At 48.0% G+C, this 26,961-nt stretch overlaps 1 protein-coding gene across 1 annotated transcript in view; it reads left to right on the forward strand.

Moving 5' to 3' along the window:
- Nucleotides 1-26,961, forward strand: part of ANXA3 (annexin A3) — a 542,330-nt gene that overhangs the window by 353,578 nt on the left and 161,791 nt on the right. The window contains exon 10 of the mRNA XM_069626342.1: nucleotides 7,501-7,596. Coding sequence (XP_069482443.1) covers nucleotides 7,501-7,596 — 96 coding nt within the window. The remainder of the gene's footprint in view (nucleotides 1-7,500; nucleotides 7,597-26,961) is intronic.

Genomic DNA, 26,961 nt, shown 5'->3' on the forward strand with positions numbered 1-26,961 from the left:
TGCAACTTACATTTTTATTCTTTGTGCACTCATGTATGTGCTTTTAAAAAAAAAAAGTTTAGGGATACCATTATTAATATTAAGTTACTTTTCTAAGACCTCATTATAATGAAAGGCTTGAGCTTGTCTGGTGTACTGAAAAGTCTTTGTATGTTATAGTTACATACACCGGCAGTCATTTAAATAATTAATAACCCTGGTGATGTCAGTTTAAATGCTTGGTCTGGGGTCAGAGGGTGCCCATAACCTGCAATCATACACCATACAAGCAATACACAGCTTGCCATTATGGACTGGTCGCAACATAAAAATGCTTGCAGGCATCTGCGTGCGGAAAGTTGGAGAATGCGGATTCCAAAGGGATGCCAGACATCCACTTCGCCAGGTGCACTCAGTCACATCCCCACAAGCCCTTTTGTGAGCTCCTAGCTTGATCACATGTCTGAAATGATACTACAGGGTATTTTCTCGCCTCCAATCAACTAAGGACCAAGAAGTACAGTTGCTTGCTTACTGGTTTTCTAAACACCTAGGGCCTCATATTTGAGTTGTGTGTGACCGGACATGCCCCCAGGCCCTGTCACAGGAGGGAGGGGGCAGGGCTCCCTCCCTACAACCCCTTACCTGCAGCAATGTCACAGCTGCTGAGAAAGACGGCTGAGGAGACGAACTGCCAACAGCTGGAGCTAGGATGAGTGACAGAGCCACGAGGGACGTTGCTGTGGCACCTGCGTGATCAGAGCAAGGAGCAACAGCAGCGCCGACATGCAGAAGCCATTCCATGCACACATCCACTGAGGGGGTGGATCCAGCATTAGGAGGGGCACATGCGGAGGTGTAACCAAGGGAGCATTCTGGAGCAAAGTGGAGCTCAGCCTGTGCTTCAAAGAAGCACCACTTTTCACTTGTGAAAGGGGGAATCTACTGGACCACCAGGGATTTTAATAATTAAGAAAGGTACCTTCAGGAAGGCCATAACAATGTCCCACTAAACCACCTTGGAATGATTATAAAGCAAGGCCTCCGCAATGGCCATATTAGTAAGAATAAACCCACTAAACCACCAAGTAATTACTTACTGAAGTTTGGCCTGCAAGGTGGCTTTTTCACAAGGGAACAGCAGTTCCCTATGGGCCAATACCTTGCCCATATTAGAAATGCAACAAGTAGCATAGTGCAAGAAGGGGGCAGGGCTCACAAGCCATTATACACCTTCTCTTAGTCCTCCCCTGTTACACCCACTGGAGCTAGGTAAGGTGATTGGTCAGGGTAAGTTGGCCAATCCTAGCAGTGGGTGGGATATTTAAAGGTAATCATGTGGATGGGGTAGTGTTGCTTAGTTGGGTGAAGTTAGGAGGTGGACGACAACGTCTGAGACCATAAAAGGAGAGCGTGGAAAGTGTATGTAGATTTCTAGAGAGAGGGGCTGTGGAATGTTTGTGCGTGGGAGTAAGGAGTGAGTACTAGGAGCAGAGGAAGGAGTACTAGTGGGGGAAGGGGGTTGGGGAAAAGGGGAAACAGTTGTTCAACTTGGAGCGTACAGGCCTGATTCACCAGACTACATGCATAATTTGAGGTTAACCACTCTTAATGTGCAGGGCCTTAACTCACCGGGGAAAAGGAGGAAGGCGGTACAGTTTTTGAGGAGGGTGAACGCAGACTGGGTAGCGCTTCAAGAGACACATGTTCGGAAGGCGGATAAGCAAAAACTCCAGTTGAGTGTACACCCAATTGTTTCAGGCCAATGACAAGGGAAAGCGGAGTGGAGTGCTCCTGGCCCTCCGTACACAACCAGGTCTACGGGTTACAGAGACAAAGGGAGACCCGGAGGGCAGATGCATTATGGCCAATATCATTTGGGATGGTGAGGGGTACACATTGGCGACAATCTACGCCCCCAATGTGGGGCAAGAGGTGTTCCTAAGGATGGTTCTGGGAGTGCTAGAGAAGTTCGCAAAGGGTATGATAATGCTTACAGGGATTTCAGTTTGGTGTCGGACCCCGACAGAGACAGAAGCCCAAGAGTATATCAGTCAGGCCAACCACGAAAACAAAAGGGGGCACAGAGAGGCTGGGTCTTGTGGGCACATGGAGGGAACTAAAGGAGGGAGACAGTGGGTACACGTTCTACTCCCACATCCATATGTCTTTTTCAAGAGTAGAAGTATGGGTGGCTCACACCCTCCTGGGAAGGGTGGGCAGAATTGAGGTGGGGGCAATAGCACTGTCTGACCATGCACCGATCAGCATCTCACTACGTAGGCAGAGGGGAGGCTTGGGACTCTGGAGGTGGAAACTCTGAGAACACCTACTTGGCGACGTGGCGGTCTGCGAGTAGTTGAGGGGTTGGATAAAAGATTTCTTTACAACAAATACCTCACAGTGAGCGGAAGCACACACCATCTGAGGTGCATTTAAAGCCACCATGAGGGGGGAGTTGATGGCAAGTAAAGTGCAGAGGGATAGGCAAAAAAACATGATACAGAAGGATGTCGAGGAACAATTATAAGGGGGTAATGTCAAAATGGAGAAAGAGGCAGGTAATGCAATCGGGAAGGAATATGGGGTATTAAGGGCCAACTTGACATCGTCCAAACTAAAAGGGCAGAGCAATCTCTTCTATACTTCCAGCTGAAATGTTACGTTAAGGCCAATAAGGCAGACAAGTTACTGGCTAGGTAATTAAGGAAAAAAGAGGGATCCGGGGTTGTAGTGAAAATCAGGTCCGGGAGTAAAGGGGAGTGCACCTCGAATGAGGACATGGACACCTTCAGTGAATTCTACTCCAGCATGTATGCAACAGATTCACTGAGAGAGAGTACTTAGCGAGGTCCTCATTGCATAAGATACCCCAGGAGGAAAGAGAGGAGCTGGGGGGTGGGGGTTGATGAACCCGGAGTTGGTGTGGCCTTGATCCGCTGCCGAAGGGGAAAGCTCCAGGGCCAATCGGCTAGTTGGCTGGATTTTATAAACTTTCCATGAGGTCCCGGTACCAATTTTGGTACCATTATTCAACTCCTATGGGGAGACCGGGAAAATTACTCTGATCTATGGAGGTGGCCAAAGTGGTGCTGCTCTTGAAGCCTAACAAAGACCCGGAGCTCTGCGGGTCATATCGTCCCATTTACCTCCTCAACCTGGATGCGAAAATATACACCAAGATATCGGTGCCTCGTCTTGAGAAGCTACTCCTGAAGTTGATCAGTGTGGACCAATCGGGATTCATTAGAAACTGGAAAGCTTCAGACAATACACGCAGCGTGTGCCATCTTATAGAAAGGCTACTTTGACCGGCACTCGTGCTACGGTCTTGACCTTAGACGCAGAGAAAGCCTTCAACCGGGTCGAGTGGGCGTTTCTCTTCTGCACGATGGAGGCTATGGGGTTGGGAGACATGTGTCAAAAGCATTGGTGAGCGCTAACTATAAGACCCGACTCTCTGCCTTGCAAAAAATGGCCAGCTATTGGGGAGTATACCAATTTCCAGGGGCATGAAACAAGGGTGCCTGCTCTCCCCGCTCCTATACGTCATTCATTTGGACCCCCCACTTTCTGTATTAGACACACTGTGGTGATCACAGGGATTGAGTTCGGCAGGAGATCCCACAAGATGATTGCCTTCACCATGTTGATAGCAGTCACAAATCCAGAGTCCACGGTGCTGGTGTTAGGCAGTGTTTTGGATCAGTTCGGTTGGGTAGTGGGCCTAAAAATGAATGACCACAAATTGGAGATGGTCAATGTATGAGGAAAGGGTAACCGATCTGAAGGAGAGGTGCCCTTATGGGTGGGCCTCAGAGTGTCCGCTACTTGGGAATCCAGTTTACAGGGTCATTGGGGAGGATATATAAAGCACATTATCCGCCTCTCCTGGAAAATGTTACGCGATTATAGAGTGGTTACCTCTTTCCATCTCATGGATGGGGGAGGGTTAACGTCCTGAAGATGGTGGTCCTTCCGAAGGTCCTCTATCACTTTCAGGCTCTTCCTGTGAAGGTCCCATTCTGCTTCTTCAAGAAACTCGAGGGGCGGGTGAGCAAGTGTTTTTGGAATAGTAAAATGCTGCATGTGTCCATGGGGCTGTTAATGGTTCCCACCCGCAAGGGGCAGAACTGTGTGCCCCACATTTCTATCTCTACCTGGCAGCGCAGATTAGAGTGATAAAGGAGTGGTTTAGGTCAGAACAAGAAAAGGTGTGGGGAGCATGGACAGGGCGTTGGTGGGACGGCCACTCAGTGGTGTGCTATGGTGCCCTAAGGCGGACAGGCCAGAAAATATGTACAGGAGTCAGATCATGGGCCTATTGGGTGAGGCATGGTACGCCCTGGTTAAGAAGGTGGGCTTGACAACCTTTCCATCCCCACTTGCGTCAATATTTAACAATCCACACTTTTACCCGGGTGTGGTGGTGGGGGCGTTAGGGAAGTGTGCAAGGGCGGGTTCCAGGTGTTAAGGGACTTGAACAACTCACAGGGTGAAGGGGGGTCAAAATGTATGAACAATGTAAAAAACTTTCAGTTGCGGGAAGAGAGGTTCAGATATTTTCAAATAAGGCACTGGGTGAAAGGCCCCGGGGTAGTAGAGGCGGCAACAAGGGATCTCACCGGCTTTGAGTAGTATGTAACAAGCAACTCGAGGGAAGCACGCATCATTGTGGACCTCTACAGGATATTTGTATCCCAGGTAGAAATGGTGAAATGGCTTTGCAGGAAATCCTGGGAGGATACAGTGGGGCAGAAAATAGAATCGGATCAGTTGGAGCAGGTGTGGAGGGATATCCCCCGTCTGACTAGGGCGGTACAGATTAGGGAAATGTGGGCCATGGTCCTGGTTCAGTGGCACCTCACTGCAATTAGGCTGCACAAGTGTAGCCGGCGATTTCGGACAGATGCTGGAGAGGTTGTGCTTCCCTGGTCACTTGGCACATTTGGTGGTCCTGTGGGAAGTTTGTGTCGTTTTGGATAGCTATACAAAAGGCGATGTCAGACAGATTTGGCATACAGGCCCATGGGAACATTAAGGTGGCCCTGCTGCAAATGGGGGGGCGAGGTTTGGATTCCTTGCCAACTAGAGCTCAAAAGAAGGCATAGCAGCAATACTCATAGTAGCCCAAAAGTGGAAATCTGGAGCTGTCCCTGATTAGCACTGGTTGACAAGGATTTGGCATTTTGTGGCATTGGAAAGTGTGACTTACTCCTTGCAGGGAGAGCTGCAGAAATTTGGGGCCGTTTGGGATGTGGTGTTATCCTTCCTCGGCAGTGACTTGAGAGTGAGGCTATGCCCGGGGAGATGGAGGATATTAGAGTTGTTCAGAGACTATGTAATGTTATGGACCAAGAGGGGGAACAGCTGCTAAGGGAATGTTTTGGGGGGTGGGTAGGTGCACTGTTTTGAAGTTTACAAATGGCAAAAATTGAAAAGAAGGCAATTAAAGCAGGGAATTGATGCCTGCTGCTGGCGAGAGCTGCGCCTCTCAGGTTCAAGAAACCGAAAGGGAGTTACCGGCGTGATGGAGCCAGGTGGCTCACCAACAAAGGAGGAAGAAGCTGCTGCATGAGAAGGGACACGCTGCAGGAACGCCAGGAGCCGGCGAGAGACACTCCTGGGCGTTTGCAGGTGACTGAAAGCAGCGCTTTACTTAGCAGATGTGTCAAGTGGAAGCCGCGAGAGACGAGGAAACTAAGAGGAAGCAATTGCGAGAAGGAAGCAGATGGAAACGCTTCTCCGGTTGACTGCGGGAGAATTCAGGAGCGCCAAGGCATATCGGCCGCCACGCCGAATGCAAGTAATTACACCACGAGCAACTGAGAGAAGAGAGCAAATTAATTGAATGTTAAAAGGGGAATTAAACAACCCCCTTACAAATGGATACGTATCTACTGTGTACGTGTAGAGGAAACCCAGACAGGATTAGCCGGAAGACCTATTATCAAACTAAGTATATGTACAACTTTGGGATAGGGCAGATACCCTGTATGAACAGAAGCCCTGTCACAAGAGTATGCCAGGCAACTATATCTGTGTGAAATAAAGTGGTCCTGAAAGTAAACATCAGGACTAGAAAACGGGATTGTGTTAACCAGGAGAGACAAAAATTGCAAAGCCAGACAAGTGTGCATGTCAATATTGTTGTGGGCCAAGAAAGGCACTAGGAACTGTTGTTGGTGAATCATCAGAGTAAAGAAGAATCTAGGGGAAGAGAACCATCCTCTTAAGCAAGGACCTTTATCCTTAAATAACTTTTCTGTTGGAGCCATGTATTCTTATTTTGTGAACACTTTTCTAAACCACCCAACGTTAAAGACATTTCCATTTTCACCTTAGAGTTTCATTTATAGAATGAGGGTCAGAATACAGCTTTGGACACGGGACAGTTTTGTTTTAGACATTCTGACAGACAGATAAATTCCTCTTGAAGCAGGGTCAGAGGCATTTTCCCCCAACACCTTTTATTTTCAATAAAAGTCTTTAACCAAAATCGTGGCTAACTTGTGTCTGGTTTTCATTGCTGACTCCTCACAATATTTAAATTTAGTTTTCATATTCGGTTTCTTGACTATTATGGTCAAACCCATATGCTCTATGCTTTTCATATCCTGGATCTGTCGCCAGGAGCCATTCGTTTGGATTTAAAAAATATATCAACATTCGGATTTTAAAGCCCTTCTGCAAACTACATTATTCGGCAAGCAAACTTCTCCAGTCGCTTCAACACTGGCATACCTCATGTGAAGAAGCTGTTGTACATACTCATAGCTATATAACTCAGCCCTTGCATGGACTGGATAGCTACTGTTTCCTGTTAGGGATGATCTCAATGTTGTGACCTAAAGGTAGTCGTCTTCTTGGTTTTTTACCATGCATGCATACACAAAAAGCTTTGTTTATAAGAACGGTACTATACTTATGTTTTGTATCATGATCTTTCTTTTCAATAGACATGTAATACTCTGACGTGTTAATCCCTCGCAAATTTCTAAATTCTATAGCAATTAATTTCAGAAAAGTTGTAAAATATTAAATCAGGCAGGCGCTTAATAGAGGACAGAAAATCCAGGGTCTGTATTTCTCTGTTGATTGAAGTGATACGTTTGTTGCCTGTATGATCTATTACCTATTTCTATGAGAACTTTCATTGGTCTTGTATAGGTTTGCCCAATTAATTGTTGTGTTTTGCAAGAAATATTGCTGTACTTTAAGATGCATTATTTGTGTACAAAGTTTTTACTCAGGATGCATGACCTGTTTACATCAGTTTAGTGTCTTCTGTCCAAACAATTTTTTCTCTGGCACATGCCGCCATAATTTAAGGTCAAATGTTGTGCTCCTTAAATGTTTTCTATAGTGTATTATTTCTGACTGTCTGATTGGTAGGGAAAGAACTTTGATTTTTAGATCACTAATGTTACTTTAATAATGCCACCCAATGCCTCTGTTATATTCATTTATGCATTTCTACTAAAATGTTGGTTGCCTCTCAACTTAATTTTTTCCTTTTAGTGTTTGAAGAGTACAGAAATATCAGCAAGAAAACTATTGAAGAAAGCATAGACAGTGAAATGGGAGGTCACCTAGAAGATTTACTACTGGCAATAGGTAGGTTTCTGAAATCTTTGTCTATTTAGAAGTCTTTGTTTGCAAAGAATTTGAAGAAGGCAACCTGGCCTCCACAGCATGCATCAAAATCCAGTTCAATTATATCGAAGACTTGTCAAACTGTTTGAAAATAGGTTTTTACAACTCGACCTGCATTGCCCCCTAGCGCCTGCCTCTACCCATGGTACCTGCGAATACTTCTGAGGGCCCTGTACTTCTACCTCTGCCCATACATCTCCAATTTGGGCCCCCCAAAGAACACCAGCATCCATGCAGGGATGTGATTTATGCTCTCCCTCCCCGCACTTTTGACCATAGTACTTTCAAATACCGCCCATTAATGCCCCATATCACCTACAAATGTCTCATATTTGACCCCCTAGTACTAGCACAGTTCATGGTACCTATGAATATCTCCAATTTGTCCCCCCCCCCTACAAATACTACCATGCAGGGAACCATACATACCATGTGTGCCACCCCCGCTACCCATTCCTCTGGCCTTGGCACTTTCAAATACCTCCCATTTGCCCCTCAATCCTACATCTGTCCATGATACCCATGAAAACCCTCCCATCTGTGCCACCCCACTCCAGGAATGCGTGCAACTGGAGCTTGTCCCATCGCCCGCAGGCAGATGTCAAGATTTGCCCAACGGGTTTACAGAAATGAACACCATGAAAAATGCACTTGTAGGTAAAGTTTGCAAAATGGGTGTGAAATTAGACCATATCCAATAGCGCATTAAGGACAATGCAGACCGGTAAGGGGGCACCGAAATAAAGATCAGAGATGGAGAGAAGTGGATGACCGCAATAGATGGAAAAGTGCATAGCCTGGTCACAGACCCGAAACATCCTAATGGCAGAATTGAGGATCAGGCAGGATGGGCAAGGTGGAACAGCATGGCATCCTTTGGATGCAAGAACAGAGCCAGACTAACCAGATGCCAACCTTCATGGAGAAGCTTATTAAGGAATTGCTCCCTGAAGGTGTACCTTCCAAGGTCTTTCAGGTTGAACAATCAAATTGGTCTCAGTTGCCACTGCACCCACTAGGGGGTATACCATACCCATTTATCGCTAGGGTACTCCTCTACAGGGACCAGGCTACAATATTGGCAACGGCACAGAAGTGATATTTACTATAAAGGCAATTGTAATAGCTTTTATGTACATTTTACGATTGCTGTGCAAAAGGCCTTTGAGCATGTAACATCAAATTGCAATGCTACGCCGAGCCTTATTGAAGAATATGCTGGAGAAACTGGCCCATTTGTACACCCATTCAGTGCCATCGATGCAGCTTGAGAGGGATACAGCTGGCCAAATGCCCTGCAGGGGGTAAACTTGCCGACCGCCACAAAGGATTGACAGCAAGGGTCAAGACCTGGCTAAGCGGTCACATAGATATGCTGGAGAGAGGGTGGGTCAGTACATAATGGAATTTCTGCAGAGAGTCGAGGATGAAGAGTAATTGGAGGTACTATGGAAGATGCGTGTATAAGCACTTTAGTTTGAGGAATTTGTTTATTTTTCTCTACAATTCTATGCTAATGTATGATGAAGATTAGTATCAGATGCTTAGGTTGTGTACAGTGATAGACCAGTACTTTAAACTAGTCAGGTATCTAGGTCTTATGGTTTGATTGTGCCGATGAAAATGGTGCAGGCCACATGATGAGCGTAGTGGAGGAGGTGGGTGATGTAGATGAAGGCAGATGGATAGTTTGATTTGAATTTTCCCATGTAGCAATTCTCAATTTGACACATTAAAGAATGCTTTGCTGAGCATATCGACGAATAGCCAGAAGTTTTTTTGGAGTGAACCAATCAGAAAAAAGTGAGCCATCTGAAAGTAGGGGGCTCAAGACATTCATACCTTCACCAACTCGAGTATTGATGATCCAAATCATAAAGCTCAAACTGAGTCTTACTAGTCCTGGTCCCTCCTAGCGCAATGTCCAAATATTGGGGTCAACAGACATTTCCAAACCTATAGGCTGATCCTCGACTACAACACAAGTTCCATGTCTTGGCAAACAAAACTTTGAAATCCTAGTCAACGTTCCTAGTCTAACACAAAATAAAGAAGCTTCCCCTGGAATGGATTTTCCGAATTCATGCACAGTCTGAACCTCTTTCTTGTGTTTAGACCTCTCCAGGCCCCCGGCTCCTCTGCCTTCTCTTCAAGCTTCACTGAGCCTTCTGGGTTGAATTATCACCTGCTCTTGCTGTCTCATTGTCTTGGTCCCCAACCTTCGGTCTCTTCCAGACCTTCATATTCCATACTGGTCTTCCTCTGAGTTCTGGGCTTCTTCCGCATTTTCCGTTAACACCACTAACTGATTTCCATTCACTCAGCTCTCCAGACAATCTGTTTTCTTCAGGATTCACTTTTCATGTCCTCTTCTGCTCTTCTGTCAGGCTTCAAGCATTTCTATCGGGGTCCAGCTAGTGATGCATCCTCTCAGCAAAGTTGCCTCCTTGTACCAAGTAGCATTCTCTCTGCACCACAGGAAGTGGCGATATGCACATCCTCCTTTCCACAGTCTGCTGAGGATTCTGCTCCAGATGCTCCCTGGACTGGGCTTAAACAGCCTCTTCGAGGGGATTGGGTCCTCCGACGTATTCCATATCTATGACATGTAATCACCACAGCTGTGCTGCTTCGGAAACTTTTTTTCTGCGTCCTGCGTCGATGACGTTGATGCGCCGTCGTCGAGGACCTCCCCCGACGTCCGACGTCATCCGATGTGATAAGTAGGACGCACGACGCCCGTAGCCTCAGTTCCGTTTTTTCCGCGACCGTGTTGCTTCGTGTATCTTGGTTAACGCCTCGACTCTTTGGAGTTCTGTTCTTCTCGGTTCTTCGAACCTGTTCGTTTCTGTGTAAATCCTTCGTGTGAAGATGTCTTCTACTTCGTCTTCGACCCCGCGTCTGGGCTTCAAGAAGTGCGGGGTTTGTGGGTCCAAGATGTCGGTAACGGACTCGCACGACGCCTGCCTCTGGTGCCTCGGGGAAGCCCACAACACGGATGACTGTATCGACTGCCAGTCGCTCACGTCCAAAGCCTTACGCGAACGTAAGAAGAAGTTGTCGGTAGGTCGGGTGTCCAAGCCCCGGAAGTCGAAGTCTGCGGGGCTTTCGACGGATGATTCGAGGGGTGACTCTCCGCGTCATCGTCGGAAGTCTCGTGGGTCTCCTTCTAGGAGTTGGTCTCGCCACACCTCAGCCTCTTCGAGGCATTCTCGGAAGCGCCGACACCGGTCGTCTTCCAGGTCCTCTTCGGAGGACTCTGCCCGGCACGTCGCTTACCCCACCAGCCATGCGACGCCGGAGGAATGGACTTCCTTCGGGAAGAAAATGCTGGCGATTCTCGAGTCGCAGGGTACTAAGCCGTCCGTGCCCCCGAGTGGGGTCGGTCGTGAGAGGTCGAGAGACACCGCTCACAAGAGTGGCCGACACGAGTCATGGGAGACGTCCAGTTCGGACAAGGAGACTCGTTCTCGACGTACCCGTTCCAGGTCCCGGTCCTTGACGCATTCGAGACCGTGTGCACCTGTGAGGTCTTCGAGGAAGACATCGACGTCTGAGGCGTCGAGGGCGTCGACAGGCTTTCTCGAGGCTCCGGCTCCGAGGAAGTCGTCGAAGCCGTCGACGCTCAGGTCGTCGAAGGACACGCTCGGGGCTCCGGCTTCGAGGGCTGTGTCGACGCCGCCGATGCTGGCGGCGCTGCATCAGACGTCGACGCCAATTTCATCAACGCCGATCCTCTCGGCGCCGATGCCTGTTCTCTCGACGCCGGCGCCGATTCGCTCGACGCCATCGACGCCTTTCGTGTCGGAGGTACCCCGTGGCACGGGGGAACCCCCTAGGAAGGCTCTGGTTAGGAGCAAGCACTCTCGGGTGCCTTCTTTTCGCCACCTGGAATATATTTCAGAGGCGGATGAGGATTCTGATGGCCTGGTTCCTAGTCAGGTTCCAGATGAAATTGTCTCGGGCCATAGTCAGTTTGACGATTTGAGGCAGTCACTGCATAATGCCAGTGGACTGGACACCTCTCCGGAGGTGGAGTTTTGTAGGCCTGAGCCTAGCTCTCATGCCGATTCCTCGTACCGGCGCCTTATGGCTAGGGTTTCTGAGTACTTGGGATGGTCTGCTCCCCCAGGGGAGTTTGTGCAGGATGATCTAATGGACATCCTTGATGTTGGTCCCCCAACTGACCCGGTACTGCCGTTCCATATGGCTTTACAGAGAAGGGTGGCGGCGGCTTGGACTGCTCTGGAGAGTCTCCCGGCGGTGGGCAGATCCTTGTCGCGAAAATACCGTCCAGCCAGTAGCGACCCCTGCTACTTGACCAGGCACCCCACTCCGGAGAGTTTGGTGGTGCGGCGGCCACGGCCCCGACAAAGCGGGCGTCGTACCCTACCATCCCTCTTGATAGGGACGACAAACGTTTTGATGGCTGGGCGAAGAAAGTGTTTTCTTCTGGTGGTATGGCGCTTCAGGCGGCCAACTCCATTTGTGCCTTGTCTCGTTTCACACACACACTGTGGAACTGTGTTGCGTTAGCGGCTGAACATATTCCCGAAAGGGTTGAACGGGATGGTTTCCTTGCTATGGTCCAGGATGGTAAGGATGCCATGTGTGAGTCTGTTCAGTCGGGTTTGGATTTAGCTGAATGCGTCAGTAGGTCCATGGCGGCGAGCACCGTGATACGCAGGTTTGCGTGGTTGCGGAAGTCGGGGTTTGCTCCTGTTGTGCAGTCCCGGCTCCTCAGCATGCCCTTTGACGGTGAACACCTTTTTGGCAGCAAGGCTGACGAGAGCCTTGAGAGGTTGCAGACCTCAAAAGCTGCAGCGAAGTCGTTGGGCGCTGCAGTTCGCTAACCTCCTCCTTTTCGTCCTAGGGGACAGCAGTGGAGGGGTGGTTCCTTTCGCTATTACTCGTCCTTCAGTAAAGCGAGAGGAGCTGGCAGTCAAAGAGGCCAGCGCAGGTGTACCAGAGGTGGATGACAGGGTACCCGTGCTGCCAAGGCCGCTCGAGCAGTTGTCTCTTTGCCCTCAGGTAACGCCGCAGCCGCTCCCACTCAGTCATGAGGCCATGTCCCAAGGTTCGCCGGTTGGGGGAAGGCTGGCGCAGCATCTTGTAGAGTGGCTAGCCATTACTTCAGATGTGTGGGTTCTGGAGATCATAACCCACGGCTACTGTCTTCCCTTTCGGCACAGGCCTCGCGACAATCCACCGGGGAACCTCTCTTTGCAGAGTCCGGATCCGCCCCTTGCGCAGGAAATTCAAGCCCTGCTGGAGAAAGGCGCCATAGAACTGGTGCTTGTAGCGGAGAGGAACAAGGGATGGTATTCCCCTTATTTTTTGATTTCGAAGAAAGACGGGGGATTGAGACCCATCATGGACTTGCGCGGTTTGGACAAACTCCTCAGGAAGGACAAGTTCAAGATGCTTACTCTCTCTCAAGTCCTCCAGGCCCTTCAGCTTCAGGACTGGTTGGTGTCACTCGACCTCAAGGATGCTTACTTTCATGTGCCGATCCATCCCAAGCACAAGAAGTGTACCTGAGGTTCGCGGTTGGCGACTCGCACTTTCAGTTTCGGGTCCTGCCGTTCGGATTGACCTCCGCTCCGAGGGTTTTTACCAAGCTCATGGTGGTGGTGGCAGCGCATCTCAGGCAAGGGGGGATTCACATCTACCCCTACCTGGACGATTGGTTGATCAGGGGGAGCTCTCCCGAGCAAGTCCTGGATCATCTGTCCGTCATCTGCCATTCCCTTCACAGGCTGGGCTTCTCCCTCAATTTAAAGAAGTCCCATTTGACGCCAACACAGCGGCTCCAGTACATCGGCGCAGTGCTCAACACTTCCCTGGGGCAGTGTTTTCCTCCCCAGGTGCGGGCTCTTCACATTCAGCAGATGGTGCACAAGTTTCAGCATGCCCAGACACTCCCAGCGTTCGAGTTCTTGAGGTTGCTCGGCCTCATGGCATCCTGCATTCTTCTGGTGCCAGAGGCTCGCCTGCGGATGAGATCTTTGCAGTGGGCACTCACGACGCAATGGTCGCAGTCCTCCGGCAGGATGTTGGACCCGGTTCAGGTGCCGCCCTCGGTCGCCCGGGACCTTCTGTGGTGGGCCGTCGAAGGCAACTTGATGAAGGGGGCTCCATTTTGGCTTCCCTGGCCGGAGGAGACGATCGTGACGGATGCATCCCTCACGGGATGGGGAGCTCATGCCAACGGGCTGACAGTCAGCGGTCGTTGGTCTCTGTCGGAGTCCAGACTCCATATCAATCTGTTGGAGCTGAGGGCCGTCAGGCTAGCCCTGAAGGCTTTTCTGCCGATTGTGCGAGGAAAGAGTGTCCTGATTCTGACGGACAACACAGTGGCCATGCACTACCTCAACAAAAAGGAGGGGGCAGGGTCGCTTCCTCTGTGCAGGGAGGCGATGCAGCTCGAGTTCTGGGCCATACAGCAGGAAGTTTCGATCTCGGCAGTTCATCTGGCCGGAGACGAAAACGTGACGGCGGACGCTCTGAGCAGGCAGAGTGCGATCTCTCACGAGTGGGAGTTGGCTCAGGCGATTCTCCTGGAGATCTTCGCCCTTTGGCGGACCCCTCAAGTGGATCTCTTCGCCTCCAGTGTCAACCGGAAGTGCGAAAGGTTTTGCTTGCGGGAATTTCCTCCAAAAGGAGCCTTAGGAGACGCGTTCGTGGTGGAGTGGTCATTCCCGCTGCTGTACGCGTTTCCTCCAGTCCACGTCATCCCGCAAGTGCTGCGGAGGTTACGGAAGTTTGGTTCCCGGATGATCCTCATTGCTCCGGCGTGGGCTCGGAGGACGTGGTACCCGGACCTTCTCGACTTGTCCATCTGCCCTCCACGTCGTCTTCCCTACTGAGACGATCTGCTCTCACGGGAGGGGGTGGTCAGGTTCTCCATCCAGAGGTCAGATCCCTCAACCTTCACGCTTGGCTTCTGAAAGGTTGAGGTATAAGGATTGGGACCTCCCTGAAGACGTGATGGAGGTGTTGCTTTTGGCCCGAAGGCCAGCAACAAAGTCTCTGTACCGTTGGCGTAAGTTCTGCGACTGGTGCAGAGTTCGGAATGTGGATCCTTTTGCATGTGACATCCCCATGGTTCTGTCCTTTTTACTTTCTTTGGCCCACAGGGGCTTGCAAGTGGGTACCATTAAAGTTTACCTGGCGGCGCTGTCCATCTTTAAGCGCTCGTCTGAAGAGTGTTCTTACTTTAAAATCCCTTTAATTTCACAGTTTCTGAAAGGGCTCACTAATGTGTTCCCTCCGTCACCTTTCCTGGTGCCCGGTTGGGATTTAAACCTTGTTCTTAGGTTTCTTATGGGTGCTCAGTTTGAGCCTTTACATTCTTGCCCTTTGAGGCTGTTAACTCTGAAAACTGTGTTTTTAGTTGCAGTTACTTCCGCTCGCAGAGTGTGTAAGTTACAGGCACTTTCAGTTAAGCCACCTTTCACTGTATTTCACAAGGACAGGGTTGTCCTTAGAGTTCGTCCTTTTCTTCCGAAGGTAGTGGCGGAATTTCATTTGGCCCAGAAGGTTGTTCTTCCGGCATTCTATCCTCCTCCGCATCCTGGGAAGGAAGAGGAAAGGCTCCATAGGCTTGATCCTAGGAGAGCTTTAAGCTTTTATGTTTCACGCATGTCCCGGGTCAGAGTGGACGATCAACTCTTTATTGGTTACGCTGGAAAGCGTTTGGGGCAAGCTGTGACGAAACAGACTTTGTCTCGCTGGATTATTTTGGCCATCTCGAGTGTTACCGCTTGGCGGGTAAGGACCCACCGGCTGGCTTGCGGGCCCATTCTACCAGGGGTATGGCTGCATCTACTGCCCTGCAGAGGGTTGTTCCTATTAGCAACATCTGTGATGCAGCCACCTGGGCTTCAGTACATACATTTGTACGTCACTATTCCCTCGATTCCATCCGAGGACAGGATCTGGCCTTTGGCAAGGCGGTCCTATGCTCTGCTATTTGATTGGCTATTCTAAATTTTGATTCTAAATTCTTTCCCTCCTCCTTGCTCTGGTACTGCTTTGGGAGTCTGTCATAGATATGGAATACGTCGGAGGACCCAATCCCCTCAAAGAACAAGTTACTTTCTTACCTGGTAACGTTCTTTCGATGGGATGGTCCGACGATGTATTCCATATCGCTCCCGCCCTGCCTTCCCCGCTGCAGAATTTCTTTTGCGATTGCAGCTTACGTTCCGCAAGGCTTTGTGTCTGACTGGCAGTTGACTAATGTCACACGTTCTGGGGGAAAAAACTACAACTGAGGCTACAGGCGTCGTGCGTCTTACTTATCAAATCGGATGACGTCGGACATCAGGGGAGGTCCTCGACGACGGCGCATCGACGCAGGACGCAGATGCCGAAAAAAGTTTCCGAAGCAGCACAGCTGTGGTGATTACATGTCATAGATATGGAATACGGCGTCGGACCATCCCATCGAAAGAGCGTTACCAGGTAAGAAAGTAACTTGTTCTTTTATAGTGCCTAGTGCTTTAAAAGGTGCACAAATAAAGGAAAACGTGATGGTTTCATTACTGGGTAGAATAGCTATGTTATCCCACCCCTGCCCCCAACAAATCAGGCTTTGTAACGTAGTTATAACCTGGCTAAGCACAGAATCATCCTTACCTGATGTGCAGAGGTACCTCTAGTTCTATTTGCTGGGTTAAAGCCTGATCCTCTGCAATGAAAGGGAGGGCTTTTTTAGAGCATGCGACTGTGGCAAAACACAAGAGTACCTGCTATTTGGGAAAGCTTCCGAGCTTAAATTATTTCCAACGACAATAATGTTGAATCGGACATGGAATAAACTATTGATAGAAACTAGATGCTGATGTAAAAACCAAAGTCTTGTTGATGGATGTGATCATACAGGCATGCACCTGCTGATCTAGACATTAAAACTATCACTTGTTTGTAGGTGTAATCTAGGGGTGTGGAGACCTTGGTACTGTTTAAAATATTTGAAGTGTTCCATATCTTTGTTACATGTCATTCAAGGTAGCTTATTGTTTGTTGTACTGAAACTGCGGTTGGGCACTGTACATTAGTTAAGAAAAATGTGTTACCATTACACTGCAGAAATGGTGATATACGAGTGAAACATCTATAAAGATGTACAAAAAAGGTTTGCTGCAAATTTTAACTATCCTCTCTTTCTAAAGAGTTTACCTTGAAAGCTGAGCTATACTACCGATTGGAGAGTCACTTTAATTCTGAGAAAGCCCCTTTTAGTCAAGTAGGTTGATTATATCCAATAACTAAGACCTAAGAGAATCTCCCTAACATCTGGCAGAGGAAGTGGTATTACGATCTAAGGACTCAATTTACAGCAACAGACACCAATAAGGCACCCTCACTGGTGCAAGCAGATACTATGAATAACTGTACAAAATAGATTAGCCACTGTGATGAATCTAATGGAGTCATCACGGATTCCCCGTCTTTGACCTCCTCCCATGTGGTCAAAGGATGGCAGCCGCTACTTGATGCTGGCCCTGAAGGTAGCAATGTGAGGAGACAGCATGACTTCATTGGATGAGCCATTGTATCCCCCATTTGCCTATGAAGAACACCACTTAATGGCCAACACGCTAATGGCCTATTGCCATATATCTCTGTTCCCCTTTCCTTCCCTCTCCTTAGGGAAAGTAAACCTTCCTTTTCCCAACATCATTCAGACCAATCTGCCATTTCTGGTATAAAAAGCATAAGCTTGTATTCCCCTTTTTAATGGAACTAATTTGTCATATGGAATTTGTGAAAGCTAGTTTCCAAATGCTAAACATCAGAAACCATCAATGGACGTCAGTCCCCACAACCACTTAAATCGGAAACCATCAGTGGACTTCATTTCCCACAACCACCCGAGTACTGAGACCAGGAGAATGAAGGAATTGATGCAGAACAACACGCGTAGTGAGCGTGCTAGTTGTTGGTTGAGGACACCTGTATGAGGGACCTTTAAAAAATGGTAAGCGAACAGGCAGCAGCAGCTCGGGAGAAGACGTGGCCTCTACCATGAAGGTGGACAGAGGCTGGAAGCATGAGCCCTTGTGCAAAAGCTGGAGCTGGAGGCACGAGCTAGTGTACAGAAGCTGGAAGTGTGAGCCGGTGTGGCAGAGCGAAGAGGCTAGCCAGTAGAAGAGGACTGAAATGTGGTGCGAGAGAGACGGGCCAAGGAGATGTCGGGAACCACAAGAGGAACCCCGGCGTCCGGTAGCCAAGAGAAGCAGCGTGGTCCTTACCAGGATCCGTAGCGAAGTCAGCGTACAGGAGCGGAGCCGCGAGAGAAACTGAAGAAATGTCAGAGCTGCCAGACTGTGTAGCAAGCAGCAGAAGAATGCCACTTTAAGCGCAAGCAGGACTAAAGACGCCACACAGAGCAGGTGAGTCTGCCAGAGCAGAGTGGAGGTCCTGGGGCGTTTCGGCAGCCAAGCGAAAGACTTTTGCAAAAAGTGAGCTAGTTCAAGAATTGTTTGTGAAGAGAAAGGGCAACCCAAACCCCAATAAGAAGTGAATACAATTGTGGGGGACGTTTGAATGAGAACAAGTAGATATACCAAGCCAGAGGGGTATATGCTACTTTGTTGTAGAGAGGAACTAAAACACATGAAGTTCTGGTAACCATACACCAGGCTGTTGAAAGCGCAAGAAGAGAAAGTCCTGGCAATCGTACACCAGGCAGTTGTGAGTACAAGAGAATCCTTGCAGGGGAACCAGGCAGTTGTGAATGCAAGAGGGATCCTGCCAGAAGAGTATAGCAGGAAAGTTGCCAGTATATGAGAAGTCCTGACAGGGAAGTATGCCGGGCAAATTGCAAACCTATGAGAGAGAACAAGACCAGGCAGTGTTTGTTGAACAAAGAAACATCTTTTGTTAAAAAAGGACTTGTAAAGTTAAACAGCTTTTATACCTAACCGGATTGTTGTGAACACTTACTGGCAACCATCGGGTTAAAGACATTTTCCCTTTATTTTTTTGTTTGTAGTGTGAGGGTCAGAATAGAATGTTTGGACACAGATTTCTGACATCGTGACACAGACTGTTCCTTTGTTTTTGGTTATAGGTAGGGAAACTACTCTCAGTACAGGGACGGTGATGCATTTTCCCAACCCAAACTCGGGGGGAAGGGGGAAGCGGGGGGAGCGGAGTAGCAAAGGATTTGTAAGGTTAGGCATCAATAATTTTAAGGGTTTCAGAAGTTGCTGATGTGTCAGAAGTTGAAGGTGATGTCTTGGACACCGGGGAAATGTAGTACAGGAGTGAGCCAGCATCCTAAAAACGTGTGGGATACCAGCCCGCTTCCAAGTTTATAAAATGTGAAGTTCTGGCTACAGTAATTGGGTTACATAGAGCTGTAATGTTATCAAATTATAAGTTGTGATCTTCAGGCTATTTATTGCAGCACCCCTATAAATCATAGTTTGGAATTTTAATATAGGGGTCACAGGGAGTTAACCGGGGTCGCGGCTGTGACCCAGAGGGGCCGCAGATGCGACCCCTGGCAGCCTCCAAATTTACGTCTTTGTGGTAGACTTATTCTAAAAGATTGGAAATCAAGATTGTGTCACAAATACATTCTGAGGATATAATGTTGTTTTTGGAACACATTTCAGAAGGGAGGGTTATCCGGTCGAAATGGTGAGAGAGGCCCTTCAATTCAGGAGTAAGGAAGTGGCTGTGTATGCTAAAAAGAAAGGAATTTAATAGAAATTCACAAGAAACTTTTCACCCAGGAACGAATGGATTGGTCGAAAGATTGAATATGGTCATGGTAGAGCTGTTAGTTGGAGTGGAGGAATGGTATGGATGTGGTCAAAGTATTAGAGGAAATTATTTGGAATGTTCGGTAGTCACCAAACAGGATCACGTGAGTATCTCCTTTCTATTTAATCAATGGGAGACAATCAAACTCTGCGTTGAGCCCCCCTCCTCGGCCACACCTTTGGTTAATTACATGTGTAAGAATGACGATGTTGATATAGGAAGGGATCCCTAGGAGAGAGGCACAATCTGCACATGAAAGGAATGGTCATTCCTTAAACTAATTAAGGAAGATGATTATTAGCATTGGGAATGTGGTTATGTTAGGCAGAATTGCATGCAGTACCCTCTGGGACCACCACATACAATTAGGACTACAGGTGTAAGCAAAAGCCAACCTTTGGTGTAAGTCTGTACTAAACAGTTTTGTGGTAGCGAGCTGAGCAGCCAGGCTTATCTCAAGAGTGAATGTGAGCAGTACAAGAGGTTACAGAGTTCTTACAATCACAGTGGTTCAAGTAGACACTTATACTCAAGGTTTCTTGGTAAAACACTTATTAATTTATTACACAATCATTTAGAAAACATTCAATAGAAGTAGGCAACGTAATATTATACACAAACACACTCCATAAGCAAACCAATAAGTTTCTGATGATAAAAGTAGGCTCCCTGATATAGGAGCAAAATGGCATTTCAGTTACTTTCAATGGGAGGAAAAAGGTACAAGTTAGCAGAATAGATCAAATACTTTTAGTGCAAATAGTTAAATTCATTAGAGGACTCGATTCAGTTCAATAGGCATAGGCCAAAGTCAATGGACTAGTGTCTTGGATAGGAAAGAGAATTTCTTGAAGTAAATGGTAAAGTATTTGCAAAAGTTCTCAAAAGTAGTTTGTACGAAAAAGAATCATATGTTGGATCACAAGCTAATTAGGCCTGCAAGTTGGGAAAGATCCACAAACTTTCACCGCGAGAGAAGAGTTCTCTCAATCGTATTGGCACAGTACCTTAGTATGAAGCAAAAGATGCAGCTGAAGACGTTGGTTCCTGCAGATCTCACTGTCCCTGAGCCTCCGTCGTGGGGACAAGAGGGAGGACGTCGGGGGGGGAGGGGACTCCTGCAGTGCACAGCATCGTCGGAAAACACTGACAAAATGGAGTCACTTCAGTTTGAGTAGCTGTTCGTCAAGCACACAAGCTGGTGTCCTTCCCCCTTGTTAATCCGAACCAGCTTTGAGAATGGTATCCAGGTGGCTTACGAGTTGATTGGTCCCACCAACTGAAAGGGAGAATTCGTCCTTGAAGGGGCTTATCTGTCGAGATGAACTTGGCAGTTAGGACCTGCAGCAGGGCTTCACCAGGCAAACCAACGGGCCAGAAGTTGCAGCAGCCGTCCTCTTCCAGCTCGTCTTTGGTCATTTCGTTCCAGTGGTCGACTCTGCTTTCCAGTCCAGGAGACTCGCCTTTTAAACAGTTTTCTCTCATTCATTGCAGCCTAGCTGCCACTCACCCAGCAGGGTGGCTGTCCTTGCCGGACAGTCAGCCAGCCAATCGCACCAGAGTGCGTTTGGGTGTCCTCGGAGACTAACCACAGGGAGTTTCGGGCACCTCCCTCACTTCCTGCCCACCCCAGACACTCAGGTGCCAGAGGCGGTCTTCAGTCCTGAAGCCTGCTAAAGGCATGGAAACAAAGGGACCAAACCTGGTTTGGCGCGCAGAGACGAACACTAGAAGGACCTTTCCAAAAAGAAGACCAGGACCTGTTTAAACAAAGGGGCTTAAGGTGCCATCTTGAAAAACATAGCTCCCGCGATTTTTAGTTACCGGTTTTCGCAGCCGGGAAAAATCATGGTAGTTTGTTCTAAAGCCACTGCCTCCAGCCATTTCTATAGAAAAGGGTAGCATTTGACTGCTACATGAGTTTCTAGACAAAGGGGATACTAGGTAACCCCTCCAGCACTCTATAGGAAGATAGTGTGTGCTGGGTTTAGGAATTTAAAAAGACTAGTAAAGTCGATTTAACCTTACATTCTCTGGGAAACAGTAGTTTATCCCAGAGAAGGTATTTAAACCTTTGGGAAGCCTAAAAAGACATCCCTATGTCACTGCACTTAGGGTGCTGTGTAACACACATGAAAAGATGCCTATAGAGTGATCTTAAAACTCCATAATCCAAGAACACAAGAGTAAAACATACAGCAAAATACATGAGAGTGGAAAAAAAGGCTCACACTCTTTCCAGGTAAAAAAATCAAGTCCTCAAAAATCCAGCAAAGTTGCTGGGGGTCTCTAAGGTGAAGGGAATTAGCACATTTTTGAGAATTCTCCCTACAGGTTAGAGTAAGGAAGGGTAGATTTACTTGGAAGGGAACATCTAAATATGCTGAGCCTATGAAGTTTGTTGAAGTTTTCACCAAAGCTGTATGTTTTTAGGATGAGTCTATATGGAATCTGGACAGAGTACATAAATATATGGGTGTGAGTAAAATGAGTGAATGTAGAATGGTTAATCAGACAACCAAGAGAAATAGATTTTTTTTTCTTTTTTTTGTTCTTGGTTTACTAGAAAACTTTACAAAAAAAAGCGGATGTTCACACAAATATTACAAACTAGACATATCAATGACATAAATGCAATGAATCATTTGTGAAAAGAAATAGAAGATTAATCGGACAACAAAGAGAAATAGAAGGCATCAACTGAGCTGGGGAGATGAAATTTGGCAAAATAGAAGGGGTGTCGGGGAATCATTCCAGGTGGATGTGTCCAAGTTAATAGTGATTTGGAAAATGAATAAGGGAGTGAGCCAGCATCCTAAACAGTAAGTGTGGGATGCCAAAACCGCTACCACGATTATAATATGGGAAGTTCAGGCTGCACTAATGGGGTTATGTAGCATTCTAATGTTAACAAATTATAAGATGTGCTGTCTTTGGATTGTTAAATATGGGCCAATTGTGTCCTGTTCCCATATTCATCTTGCCTCTGTTTTACTCTTTGTTGCAATCGCTTTCTTGCACCTCTGTAAATTTACAGAGTAAAGGGAATTTTTTTGTATTCTCATCTTTCTATTATTCTTGCATGTCGTTTTCTCCTGTTTCTCTAATGCTTCCCATTTCTCTCCTTGATATTCTATCCTTGAATTGTTGTGGTGGAACCCAGTGATGTGGTTTGGAACCGGTTGGGGAGACTGACGGTGGGGGGTTGGAGCTGGAGAGTGGTCAGAGCCCGATCTTTCATGCATCAAAATAACTATAAGACGGATATCTACACAAAGGGAGCCATAGCCAGTCTTCGGGTTGTCAAACTCAGGAATATTTGTGAGGTCCGAGGTTTTAAAGTCAATTGGAGTGGCCAAAAATGACTAGTTGGCAGGCATAAAAAATGTTAAGGAAATATTGCCCATCACTGTGGAAGAAGAAGCTGATGATAGTCCCCCGACCTTGCCGTTTCTCTCTCGCTTCCAGTTTGTGAGAGCACGAGTCTGTGCTATTTAAACAGAGCTTTGGTGCTGTAATGTCATACTGTAGCAGGATTCAGGTATTTTATTTAATGTAAAGACCCCAACAGGATCACTCATGACTACCAGCTCCCTGTCCTCCTTCGTCTTCCACAACGGCTGCTCCTTCCCAAACCATGTGCACCTGGCAGCAGGAACTCAGAACAAGCTGGACACGAGCCTTAATACAGACTGCCAGCTGATTACAACACTTGGCTGCAAAAGAACCCAGCTGGCTGTATAGAAAAAAGTCTAGAGACCGAGAAATTGCGTGTCTACACATGGAGCAGAGCAGGTTGGTTCCAGAGCTTAAAAATCAGGAAAGACAAAGAGCAAGCAGACTGATAAAAGGAGAGTATTTTTCAAGCAAGAGATTTCTCAGCCACTAGAAGTAAAGAAAATGGAACTTGAGGCATCCAAGATAAGAGCACCTCAAAAGGTAGTGGTGCCAGGTCTCGCTCTAGACCTACACTTCCAAAGGTATGCTGAGTACAAAGGTGGCTGGGAATTGTGTTGCTTGGTTTGGCACTTTTGAAATGGCATGTATGCATACATTTTCTGTGTAGTTCTAAGTGTTGTGTTTGCTTGGTCTTTGTAATGAATCCAATAGAGTTATCACTGTTTCCCTGGAGGTAACCTCCTCCCATATGGCCACGGAACGGCTGACGCTTCCTCATCCTGACCCTAGGGGTGGTAATATGGGGGAGGATTACATGGGAGGAGACCACTCCCGGGGAGATATGGTGACTTCATTGGAGAATATGCAGTGTTCCCCACCCCCTTTCACATGAGGAAAAACCGCTGACACCTGAATTCTTAATGGTTTATTGCTATTCCGTATGTAGGTTATAAGGGTACCTATAATCCCGAGAGTCCTCCAGGTTGGCAATATAGTTGTATACAAAAAATGGACCTCGGTGGTGAGATTGGAAAGATCCAATTAGCAAATTATTTCAATACAAAAAATATTTATTACAAAATACAAGAAAGTACTAAAACAGTGCAATTTATGGAACTAAATCACAATCTTGACATCCAATTAATTCCACCATTCATACCCATACTCATTCACACAACAAATGTCAAATTTAAACAATACTCAAGGTCAACCCTTGCGTAGGACCCTTTTTGTATCCTCACAGTATTTTACTTTTTCACACCCGTGTCACCTAATGGTGTGTATTTCTGTACAATAGCAACCGAAGCTTATTGACATTGTCTACATATGTTTCGGTCAGCGTAAAAAAGGGCTTTTAAATTCAGCCTGGCGTAATTCCGACCTTCTTCAGGACAATGAAGCATCAGTCTTGCCCCCACACTTATAACACAATCCGGTGGAAGATGTCTTCCAACATAAATTCTACAAAAAACAAATGACAAAATCCAATTACAACCCAACCTCTTTTCATATCAAAGCATATTTGAATTATGCATATAAATCTCTCGTGATTATATACGGTTGCACTCCCCTCCAGTCTAGACTTATGGGGGTTGCGCAAACTCCAGTTTTAACCCTACATGCTCCAGGTGTACAAGTTCCGAGAAGCCTTCAAAAAACAGAGGCACAGAGTAAATCACTGGCTCTGCCATCGAGTGTGGTGTACATAAATATAGCGACTAGTCACACTTACATCTAGCAGTGCATGGTAGCATGCCGATGATATGAGGAATCCGCCTTCTAAGTAGGGCCTTATTAGGATGTCCCAATAATATATATGGTGTCTGCCAGCGATTCCAACTCACTTAAAAATGAGTAACACATAGCACAATATATTCAAAAGGCCGCCTCCCTTGTTATAACAGGTCAATATGCCCCAGCAGACTAAGGCACTTACTTGTGGCTGTCTTTTACGGACGAGCTATCAGAACGGCATGCCCGCTCCCTCGAAGGTAACATCTGTTGCCCGGTATATTTCTTCCCACAATGTAGGCAGGGGTATCACTTTCTCTCCACTGTAGTCTGTACATGAAAATAATATTGAAATAGATTATCATTATATTAATCCCAGGTTGGGTAAGCTATATTGCCAAGTCTCACTCACTCAGAAGAGGGGCCCAACATGCTCAAGCTTGGGCCGTGAAATAGGGAGTGCTGAGCAGATCCATAAGAGGATCAACAAAAATATCCTTCTTTACATCTCTACCGTGTAGTAGACTATACTAACCGACAGTGGGACTGGGTGCTCATCTATTTCGAGTGGATTGGGTCCTCCGATGTGTTCCATATCTATGACCGTAATCACCACAGCTGTGCTGCTTCGGAAAATCTTTCTACATCGATGACGTCGATATGCCGCCCTTGAGGACCTCCTCCGACAGCCGACGTCACTGGATGTTATAAGTAGGACGCACGACGCCCGTAGCCTCAGTTCCATTTTTTCCGCGAACGTGTTTGCTTCAGAGATCTCAGCGCGCCTCGACTCTTTGGAGTTTGTTCTTTCGGTTCTTCAAACCTGTTCGTTTGTGAAGTTAAAGTCCTTTGTGATGTCTACCTCTTCTTCCACCCCGCTTCAAGAAGTGCGGGGACTGCGGGTCCGAGATGTCGGTGACGGACTCGCACGACGCCTGCCTCTGGTGCCTCGGGGAGGGCCATGACACGGATGATTGTGTCGACTGCCAGTCGCTTACGTCCAAAGCCTTGTGGGAGTGCAAGAAGAAACTGTCGGTCGGTAAGGTGTCCAACCCCCGGAAGTCGAGTTCTGCAGGGCTTTCGACGGACGATTCGAGGGGTGACTCTCCGTGTCGGAAGTCCAGTGGGTCTCGGTCCGGGAGTGGGTCCCGCCACTCCTCTGCCTCTTAGAGGCACTCCCGGAAGCGCCGTCATCGGTTGCCTTCCCCGTCCTCATCCGAGGACTCCGCCCGTCGGCGGGTCGCTTATCCCACCAACCATGCGACGCCGGAGGAATGGGCTTCCTTCGGTAAGAAAATGCTTGCGATTCTTGAATCGCAGGGCACTGGTCCATCCGCGCCTCCGAGTGGTGTCGGTCGTGATCGGACTAGAGACCCTGCTCGTTACCTTCGGGCTCGGGTGGTCGGCATGATTCGCAGGAGCAGTCCCGTTCGGACAAGGGGATTTGCTCTAGTCACGCCCGTTCCAGGTCCTGGTCCTCGATGCGCTCGAGACCGTGTGAGCCTGTGATGTCTTCGAGGAAGACGTCGACGCCTGTGGCACCGAGGTCGTCGAAGGACTCTCTCGAGGCTCCGCCTCCAAAGAAGTCGTTGATCGGTGCCCAGGATGTCGAGGGACACGCTCGGGGCTCCGCCCTCGAGACCTGTGTCGACGGCGTCCACACCGATTCACTCAACGTCTTTTGAGGCTGTTTCGACGGGGGTACCTTGGGGCACGGTGGAACCCCCTAGAAAGGCTCTGGCCAAGGTCAAGCATGGCTTTGTTTCCCATTCTGTGCCCTCTTTCCGCCATCTTGAGTACATTACGGAGCTGGATGTGGGCTCTGATGATGGCATGGTTCCTGATACAGAGCCAGATGGAGGACCTGCGTCAGTCCCTGCATGACGCCAGTGGTCTGGAAACCTCTCCGGAGGTGGAGTTTTGTAGGCCTGAGCCTGGCACCCATGCCGACTCCTCGTACTGGCGCCTTATGTCTAGGGTCACAGAGGTCTTGGGGTGGTCTGCTCCCCCAGGGGATTTTCTTCAGGGTGACCTCACGGATATCCTCGACCAAGGTCCACCAACTGACCCGGTACTGCCTTTCCATATGGCTCTACAGAGGAGGGTGGCAGCGGCTTGGACTGCTCCGGAGAGTCTCGCGGCAGTGGGCAAGTCTTTGCTGCGAAAATACAGCCCAGCCAGTAGCGACCCCTGCTACTTGACCAAGCACCCCACTCCAGAGAGTTTGGTGGGGCAGGCGGCTACGGCCCCAGCAAAGCAGGCGTTGTATCCTACCATCCCTCCTGATAGGGACGACAAGTGTTTTGATGATTGGGCGAAGAACGTGTTTTCTTCAGGGGTATGGCTCTTCAGGCGGCCAACTCCATATGTGCCTTGTCACCTTTCACACACACTCTGTGGAACTGTGTTTCT

The sequence above is a fragment of the Ambystoma mexicanum genome, chromosome 6p, assembly GCF_040938575.1.
Source record: "Ambystoma mexicanum isolate Mex_15411 chromosome 6p, UKY_AmexF1_1, whole genome shotgun sequence".
Taxonomy (NCBI): Eukaryota; Metazoa; Chordata; class Amphibia; order Caudata; family Ambystomatidae; genus Ambystoma; species Ambystoma mexicanum.